The sequence below is a fragment of the Silene latifolia genome, chromosome Y (assembly GCF_048544455.1).
Source record: "Silene latifolia isolate original U9 population chromosome Y, ASM4854445v1, whole genome shotgun sequence".
Classification (NCBI taxonomy): Eukaryota; Viridiplantae; Streptophyta; class Magnoliopsida; order Caryophyllales; family Caryophyllaceae; genus Silene; species Silene latifolia.
Genome location: NC_133538.1, coordinates 29,205,920 through 29,215,988, shown reverse-complemented (window position 1 = coordinate 29,215,988; position 10,069 = coordinate 29,205,920). Strand labels below are relative to the sequence as shown.

General features: G+C 40.4%; 1 protein-coding gene across 1 annotated transcript; it reads right to left on the bottom strand.

Moving 5' to 3' along the window:
• Positions 1-232: 232 nt before the first annotated feature.
• On the bottom strand, positions 233-1,696 carry LOC141627779 (uncharacterized). Its single transcript, XM_074440999.1, has 2 exons — positions 1,077-1,696; positions 233-947 (listed from the first exon to the last, which is right to left on the bottom strand). The coding sequence occupies exons 1-2, from the start codon at positions 1,694-1,696 to the stop codon at positions 233-235; spliced, it is 1,335 nt and encodes a 444-aa protein (XP_074297100.1).
• Positions 1,697-10,069: the final 8,373 nt, after the last annotated feature.

Genomic DNA, 10,069 nt, shown 5'->3' with positions numbered 1-10,069 from the left:
CATATGTGCCTTATCAAAACAAGCACGGTCAACTGTAATAAACTTTTTTCCCAAAGTACCCTTCCTTGAAATTGTCCTTCGTGCCTAGAGGTAGAGAGTCCGATAGATTGCACACTGCTCAAGTAATCTTGGCAGAATCCAAGTGTCTCACAAGCAACAGTTGCTTCAACAATGCTAACCTCAGGTCGATACCGATTCTTCACTCGCCTCTTATACGTCCCCATCTCTCGCTCTATAGCCCACATGTTTCTGAGGAAGACCGGGCCACAAAGTTTGATTTCTCTAACCAAATGAATGTTTCAGTGTCATGACCACATACGGGGCACCCCTTGTCAGTCTTCAGCCTATAACCAGAAAGGTTTCTATAAGCCGAGAAATCATTAATTGTACAATATAGCATAGCACGCATTTGAAAGTGTGAGCCGCTAGCTGCATCAAGCACCCGCACACCAACATTCCATAACAATTTCAAGTCATCTATTAGTGGAGCCAAATAAACGTCTATGTCATTACCAGGTTGTTTAGGACCCGATATTAGGAGCGTAAGTAAAATGTATTTACTCTTTGTTGTAAGCCAAGGAGGCAAATTATAAATTATTAGCATTACTGGCCAACTGCTATGTTGGGTACTAAGAGTCCCGAAAGGATTAATTTCATCGGTACAAAGCCCTAGTCTTAAATTCCTAGGCTCTCCACCAAAGTCTGGAAAGGTTCTATCAATTGTTCTCCATTGGGGTGCATCAGCCACATGTTGTAGTTTACCATCTTTATTTCTCTCTTCGTGATGCCTCACTATATATTCTGCATCTTTTGGATTTGCAAAAAACCGAATAAACCTTGGTATAATTGGCAAATAGCATAAGGTCTTGATCGGGCTCCCTTTCTTCTTATCTCCTGCTTTGATCTTGTACCTCGCTGCTTTACATCGTGGATACTCATCTAAGTCACTATAATCTTTCCAGAACAAAATGCAGTCATTTGGGCAAGCATGGATTTTTTTGTAACTCGTAGCCAATGGACACAACACTTTCTTACATCAATAAGTATTAACTGGAAGCTCATTATCTTTTGGCAACATTTCTGATAAAAGTTTCAGTATAGCGGTGAAACTCTTATCACTCCATCCATTCGCCGCTTTCAAGGTATACAATTTCAACACAGCTGATAAACGAGTGAATTTGGAGCAACCCGGATATAACGGTTTCTTAGAATCATCAACTACCCTCTGGAAAATTTCTGGACATTCTATAAAATCTCTTTCTAAATCATCCATCATTCTATCAATATTCTCACCCTCTACGTTGTTGTCCTTATCTTGACTATCATCGTTATCATTGTCCACATTAATCGCAATGTCATTAAAATCCAAACCATGCATCTCAAATTCATCCACATTATCAAACTTGGTCCCCTGATTTAAAGCATTTGAGGTACCTTGCATGTCATATTCTTTCTCTCCATGCCATATCCACACATGATAATCAGGTTTAAACCCCTTCATTGCCAAATGATTCCGCAATTCCTTTGCACAACTTACCTTTTTCCGGTTCTTACATACACTACACGGACAAATGAGATGCTCCTCATCCCCATGTTGTTTTTGATGTGCAACAGCATGGCTGATAAATTCATCAAGCCGTTTAAGAAAATAGAAATCTCGTTTCCCATACATCCAATTTCGATCCATGCCCAGCATATTACACCGCTAAGAATAGAATAATGGTTTGTATTAAAATAATGGTCAGACCCAGGGACAGTGAAAGTCCTGGAATATTTTTTATAAATAAACACCGAGAAAAGTATGTATATAATTTCTGTGAAACAATGAGAATGATTATAGTTGAGTGCAGCAGGTAAGAATATCGGATTACAGTGGTGTAGTGGTGTGGCAGGGGTTAACCCTAATTTTCGTGAAACCGGTTAACCCTAATTTTTTTTATAGTTGAGTGCAGCATGTAAGAAAAATATTTACACGGAATGGGTCCACATAATCATTCAATTTTTTTTACAAATTAAGTAAATACTCGCGGAATGATACAACGAGTAGTTGGAAATTTGAAATTAACCAACTACTTGCCATCTCACTTAGCGAGAGATTAGTAGGCATGAAAAAAAATAAAAGCAAAGCAGTGTATAAAGCAAGGAGGTCGTTGTGTTAGTCTGCTACAAAGTTTTTTCTTTCCGTTAATCTAGCATGACAACTCGCTTTATTTTCCCCTACACACTTTACCCTCACAACATGACAAAAGAGGCAGAGGAAACGTAGGCCATCCAACATGACAAAAATCAAGTTATTGCACTTCACTAATTGATCAATTCTCATCACTGATCAACTGATATAGGAAAAACAACGCTAGCCAAAGAAGTTGTCAATTGATAGCAAAGCAAGAAGCTTATTCGAAAAAGACAGTAATGTTTGAAATTTCAGAAGCTCCAAAATTAGAATACAATCAAGATGAGATTGCAAATGGACTTGGTCTGTATTTGCATAATCCGCCTATATAACAAAATGAAACTTGGAGAGAAATCAGAACTGAGAAAAGACGATAGTCACTCTAAATACATACTCATTATCCTGGACAACATTTGGCATAAAATTGATCTGCTTCAAATGGGAATAAACTTGATGAGGTATGGTATAAGATTGGATTTATTTCAACATGTGAATAAACTTTCAGAAGCCATGGAGTTAGCATGTACTTGGGCAGAAGAGCTTGTGTCATCTTCAATGCTTCTAAAAGGTGATTCGGGAATCTACTGTGTCTTTTGAATCAAAATCTAGTAGAAATACAGGTACTAGTGAAACCAAAAATTGTTACCTATTGTTTTATTACTAATCTTTGCATTTGTTCAATGCCATTTCATGAACAAATACGATGGACGCTAATTAAATTACGACGTATAAAATAATGCAGATGGAAAAATGTTTTTGGTGGATGATATTCCTAGATGGATGTGCGAAGAGACTTTCAATAAGTACACTATCATATCACTTTTGGCTCAACCTAATTACGTTCCTCTAACTGGTGTGAAGGCTTATTTGCTTCAAATTTTGCTATTGAAAGGCTAAAGCTTGAAGGCTACTGCAATTACCTAACTCTTTTGGTATTGAACCACACAGAGAAATGCAAAGCATTCCTTCTTCCTTAAATAAAACAATTGTTGGACAAGATTCCAGGAAAGTTGATGATAAGTTTTAGAAGTGTTATTAGAATTTGGAGAAGTTCAAGGCTGTAACCATTTAAAACAAAGGAGTGCTACCGTAACACGCAAAGCCAAAAAGACAGCCATGTAAAATTATACTCCGTTCTATGGTTCCTTCTCAAAGGCCAATGTAAAACCTAGAGCTGCCAGACCTCAAACCCACCCTAGCAGATAGTAGAATTTGCAAGAGACTCGTAAATAAGAGAGTATATTTAAGCCGTGCCTAGATGCCAGACCTCAAAGTCTCAAACCTACCCTAGCAGATAAACCGCGTAAAGTTAAAGACAATACAGTTATATCGCCTGATGTTAAATATACATTTGCAGTACTAAAGAAACAAGGAAAAACTGGTGTAAATGATTATAGAAGAAAATGTCAACAAGACAATTCTGACCCACCACTTTCCCCTTTATTCACAATTCTGTCACCCTTTTTGTAACAGGTGATCTAACAGCCTGATGATGCAAATTAAGAATTCAATTCAAATTTATTTAAGCATGTAAACTTGATAAAAATAAAACAAAATATCGGTACCCGAAGAACAGCAGCACGATATTGGTGTAAGCAGAAGCACGACAATAAATCTAATAGGATCTAAACTCAATGAACAACAAAATAAAAAGACGTAAGACGGACAACAGCGAGCATACCTGATAAATAACTGGCGACGGACAGCGGCGAGCAAAATAAAAAGACGATCAAACAATTATCAACGCTATAAGCTTGATACCCGACGAACAGCAGCATAATATTGGTGTTAAAGGGCGTGAAGAAATCACAGGTGGCGATGACGAAACGGCGAAAGACGGTGGTGGTGGTGTGATGATTGGCGACGTCAGAAGCAGAATCAAACAGCAGAATCACGACAATAAATAACTGGCGATGTCAGAAGCACGGCACGGGAGGACCGCTTTGGTGGCCGTGGTGGCGTGCGACGGCAGCACGGTGGTGGTGGTGCGAAGTCTGAGCAGCACGATGGTGGTGGTGGTGGGGTTTGGTTATATGAGGAAGAAGAAGGGTTTTGAGTATAATTGGAATGTAATTTGGGAATGAGGGGATACGTAATAGCGAAGTATCGAGAATTTGCCTTTTTTTTTAATTATTATCATTTATATCGGTATAAAAAAAACTGATGCAAAAACACAATTCTAAATAAGTCGGTTATGTTAAACAACTGATGTATTTGATAAAATACGTCAGTTTCTAAAGAAACCGACGTATTATATACGTCTGTTCTGCATAAAAACTGACGCGAAAACCTTGACTATAGGGCGAAAATAGGTTCCCGCCAAAACTAAGAGCTTTTTGCGTCAATTTTAATAGAACCGACGTAAATTGATTGACGCAATAGGTGTTTTTTCTACAAGTGCAAATGTCCTTCTATTTACATTTAAAAAAATGGGTTGTACCCTGTGAAGGATTGCCTACGTATTCATTTAAAAAAATGAAATCAAACCCTTGTGCGTAGTTCGAGTAAATGTAAAAGAATTATTGTTCTAAGCAAGAGCTTGTAGCGAACTAGAAAATGAGCATGAGCTTTACTTACTCCTAAAGCAAAATTCAATTTATTTGATGATATGAGGATGATGAATTGTCAAAATGCAAGAGCATGGTGACATGAGCTTTATTTCAGCGGGCCAGGGGCCGTTTTTATTTCGTGTCGCATGAGCGGCACGTGGGTGTTACGCGTGGCGCGTTCCTATCTTATTCTAGGCATAATATCGTTTTAATGGGTTGAGGTTAGTCGGGTTAGCAAATTAATTCCCATCTAGGTCTGCGATTCTAACCGCACCCCCCGGGAGTATGGACTTGACCAAGAATGGTCCGGCCCAGTTGGGTTTGAACTTTTCTCGTGGATCGACAGGTAAAAGAGCTCTAACTGATTTGAGAACTAAGTCTTCTTCTTTGATGTTTCTAGGCTTAAACCTTTTGTTGAAGGCTCGTTTGATAAGTGCCTGATATGTTTGCACATTATGTAATACGTGCAATCTTCGTTCATCCAAAAGGATGAGTTATTCATATCTATCTCTCTTCCAATCGGCTTCTGGAATTTGACTTTCGAGTAGAATACGTAAGGATGGGATTTCTATTTCAACTAGTTGCACAACTTCCATGCCGTAAGTAAAATAGAAAGGAGTAGTCCCAGTGGGCATCCTAACAGATGTGCGATATCCCCATAAGGCGAATGGTATCTTACTTGGCTAACTCGATAATTGTCGATCATTTTCTTGAGGATTGTGACAACATTATTGTTGGCTGCCTCCACTGCGCCATTAGTTTGTGGTCTATATAACGAGGAATGGTGGTGCTTGATTTTATACTTGGCTAGCAATTGTTCAGCCTCAGCCTGGAAATGTGATCCGTTGTCACTGATGATCTCATGTGGGCAACCATATCGACAGATGATATTGGTTTGTATGAACTTTGCCACCTTCTTGGCTGTAAGACTATTGTAAGATGCTGCCTCTACCCATTTGGTGAAATAGTCGATAACACCAGAATGAAACAGTGACCTCCTGTTCCGGCTGGGGTGATCTTCCCGATAATGTCGATTCCCCAAGCAGAAAATGGCCAAGTAGATGTCATGGTGTAGAGTAGTTCAGAAGGGACGTGTTGCACATTCCCGAAGATTTGGCAGTTGTGACAATGTCTGACATATTTGATGCAATCGGATTCCATTGTGGTCCAGTAATATCCCAAACGCGTGATTTTCTTTGCCATCATTGGTCCACTCATGTGAAGGCCATATTCTCCATCATGGTCTTCTTCCATCACTTTTTGTGCCTGTGAATGATCAAGGCAATGCAAAACTACACCAAGAGGTGTTCTTTTTTACTGTTCTCCTTGCATAAGGACGTATTGAGAGGCGAGTAGGCGTATAGCACGTTGTCCTCTCTTATCCATATCCGGCGGATAGGGTCCATTGAGCTTGAAGTTCAAAATGGCTTGAAACCAAGGCTCCCCTGGGTTTTCTTCTTCATCTGTGATTTAGTGCACATAGGCTGGTTCTGACCGTCGTTCGCTTCATAAAGGCATTTATGCCATTTCGTCTGGCATATTAATCAGAGATGCAAGTTTTGAAAGAGCGTCTGCAAACTGATTTTCTTCTCGAGGTAACTGTAGATAAGTCAGTTGATCGAATAATTGGGCAACTTGGTCTATCCTGGCCTGATAGGGTGCTAGACTTTTACTCCAAATTTTCCAAGATCCCGTAACTTGGTTGATGATCAAGGATGAATCTCCGTGAACTCGAAGATTCTTGATGCCTAAGCCTACTGCTGCTTGTAGTCCAATGAGGCAAGCTTCATATTCTGCTGCGTTATTTGTCACCTCGAATTTGAGTTTAACAAAGAGTGGTATATGCTCACCTTCAAGAGAAATGAGTAATACCCCAATTCCAAATCATCTGGGGTTCGACGCTCCATCAAAATAAAGGTCCCAAGAATCTACATTGGTTTGAAGTGTATCTTCATCCGGAAATAACCATGTGTCTATTGCTTCGGTGTCGTTAATGGGATTATCTGTGAAGAACTCGGCGATGGCACGCCCTTTTATAACCTTCAGAGGTACGTATTTGAGATGGAACTCTGACAGCATTAAGGTCCATCTTGCCAAGCGTCCGTTGAGAACGGGTTTTTCGAAGAGGTATTTGACAGGATCCATTTTGGAGTACACCTTGACGGAGTAGCTAAGCATGTAATGGCGTAGCTTCTTTGTTGCCCACACAAGAGCGAGGCATGTCTTTTCGAGTGGTGTGTATTTGCATTCATACTCCAAGAACTTCTTACTAATATAGTAGATAACTCTCTCTTTTTTTCCGACGGTTTATGCTAACCTAGTCCCCATGGCTGTTTCGGTCACTGTGAGATATAAACCAGAGGTTGATCTCGTTGAGGAGGCATGAGCACTCGTGGTTTGGCTAGTATCTCCTTGATTTTGTCGAACGCCTTTTGACAGTCGTATCCCATATGGTGTGATCTGTTTTCTTTAGCTTTTTGAAGATTGGTTCACAGATCATGGTAAGTTTCGATATGAATCGACTTATATATTGAACCTTGCCTAAAAATCCTCTGACATCCTTCTCTGTCTGAGGTTGTGGCATTTCGACTAGAGCTTTGATTTTGGAAGGGTCGATTTCTATCCCTCGTTGACTGATGACATATCCTAGAAGCTTGCCCGACGTCACCCAAAATGCACATTTATGAGGATTGAGCTTCATGTTGTACTTTCGTAGTCTTAAGAAGAATTTGTGAAGGTTATTAATAATGTTCCCCTCTCTATCCTTAGACTTGACGATCATATCATCTACATACACCTCGACTTCTTTATGTATCATGTCATGTAGTAGCATAGTTGTAGTGCGTTGATATGTAGCTCCAGCATTGATTATTCCGAACGGCATAACAATATAGAAATAGGTACCCCATTGAGTAACAAAGACAGTCTTATGCATGTCTTCTATGGCCATCTTGATCTGATTATATCCCGCGTACCTGTCCATGAAGGACAACGCGTGATCTGCTGTATTGTCTACCAATATGTCGGTATGTGGTAGAGGAAAGTAATCCTTTGGACTCGCTTTGTTCAAGTCTCTGAAATCAACACAAACACGGATTCTCCCATCCTTTTTGGGTACGGGTACTTTGTTGGATACTCAGTCAGAATACTCGGAAACTTTGATGAACCCGGCTTTGAATTATTTGTCGAGTTCTTCATTGATCTTAAGAGCCCATTCTGTCCTTATTCGACGAAGCTTCTGTTTAACAGGTTTGAAACCTGGTTTGATCGGAATTCTGTGTTCGGAAATATCCCTGTCGATCCCTGGTATGTCTTTGTAGGACCAAGAAAAAACGTCTTTGAACTCGTGGAGGAGGTCTATGAAACTAGCCCTTTCGGCTGGGCTTAAGGTTGTCCTTATCCTAAGTTCTTGGTGTTCTAGTTCAGTACCTACGTTGATGGGTTCAGTGTTCTCTATAACTTGTGCCCCTTCCCCCTCTTGTAATATTTCTTTGGCAATGTAGAGAGGTAGTTCGAGTGAGTCTGGATCATCCTCATTATCATTGTAAACAGAATTGCATTCAGAATAACACAACGAGTAAGCAGAATCTGATTTATTCATAATAAATTTTGAAAATAATTGAAACAAAGAAGCCATCTGTTCAGTAGTCAGTGGCGGCAAAGGGAAAGTTGTTGGGACATTTCCCGAACTACTGTTACTACTTGATGCTAAGCTAGGAGAAACAAGGGGATTGGGAATGACGATAGGAGGAGTATCTCTAGGAACTTCTGTAGACTCCGACTCTGATTCCGACTCCGACTCCGACTCTGACTCGAATTCGTGGTCTTCTGGTTCTCCTTTGAACATCTCTCCTTCTACAGTGGTCAGTTTGAAGAGCTTTCCTTGGTTGTTTGTCCATTTGATCGACTTTCTCCATCCGTTCTGCTAATTCGAACTGGTTTTGGTGACTAACACGGTAGGGTTGAAGTGGTCATCTTGAAGTATCATGGTAATGATCTCGTCCTGCGCGGTTCTAAAAAATCGATCTTCTCCAAACAGTAAGCTAACAACCTGTTCATCCAAGCAAGGTGCTTGACGAGTCTTGACGGTAGGAACCGTTTCTGAAGAAATGAAGTAGCAATCGTGAAAGATCTCGATTCCAGCTAGTTGCCTTCCTTTGTAGTGCCCAGGTTCGAGGAACCTATGAAAGTATTCTTGACTCCCTTATCTGACGAAGTATCCATTTAGGGTAGGGAGGTAGGGTCGCATTTGGATTCCCATGTTCTTACGGTTTTGGAACTGTGTGAGCATCTCTAAAGCTTCTTCTTTCGTGGGTTTGTATCCCAATCCTAATGGTATCCTTTAAGAGTTTCCTTCTTTGTAAGGTGCAAAGGTGTTTCTTCGGACAGGATTCAATGGCATCCCCGGGAAGTATCCCTGAGATTTGAGTATGTGGCTGACCACTAAATTGGAGTAGGGATTGAAGTACAAGGGTGCCAGTTCACTCTCTACAAGGTTTATGCTATGTAAGCCCCCAAGCTCGTATATTGGATCCGTAACTACTTGGCTGCTTGTCATCTTTTCTATAACTGCCTTAATAGGTGACGAAGTGATCGTCACTACTTTGCCATCTAGTGGAATCTTCATTTTCTGGTGGAGGGTGGATGTTACCGCTTTGGAAGCGTGAATCCAAGGCCTTCCCAGAAGTATATTGAATGATGCTTCGATATCCACTATTTAAAAGTTAACCTTTCGCTCAATCGGACCCGTGGCTATGGTGAGATTGACTAGTCCTACCACTTTTCGTCGTGTACCATCATATGCGCGAACACCTTGATTGGTAGCGGTCCAATCTGACTCTTTCATGCCTAACTTATATGCTGTCTTCAATGGTATGACATTGACTGCAAAGCCATCATCCACCAAATTCATTGGCACGTTCTTCTTTAAACAAATGACAGTAATGTATAGAGCTAGGTTGTGACTAGCGCTGAAAGGTGGCAAATCCTCATCCTAGAAAGTGCCTGGGTTACTTAGCTTAGTTGAATCTTGGAAGACCAAGTTTACTACGTCATCAAGTGTAGAGTTGTGTGCCACGTTTAATTTAGCCAAGGCTTGCAGTAATGCTTGACGATGAGGGAATGAGCTTGCAACTACTTGCTAGACAGAAAGATCAGCCTTTGTCTTCTGTAGTTGCTTTAGTAAGTGGTCAGTAGATGTATCCTCGCCATCGTTTGGTGTGATGACGTTGGTGTTAGTAACTGAACCATTAGCTATGGGACCATTTTGAGAAATATTTTGATATGGACGCCCTGAACGAGTAAGATGGTCTATTTCTTGGTCTTCGCCATATTTTACTATTTCCTC

Bases quoted from the DNA above. Each gene is read 5' to 3' on its own strand.
- LOC141627779 (XM_074440999.1), bottom strand. From the start codon at position 1,696: ATGCTGGGCATGGATCGAAATTGGATGTATGGGAAACGAGATTTCTAT. The intron at 948-1,076 runs GTTGCCAAAAGA...GAAAGATTATAG, and splicing joins CTGAAACTTTTATCAGAAAT to TGACTTAGATGAGTATCCAC.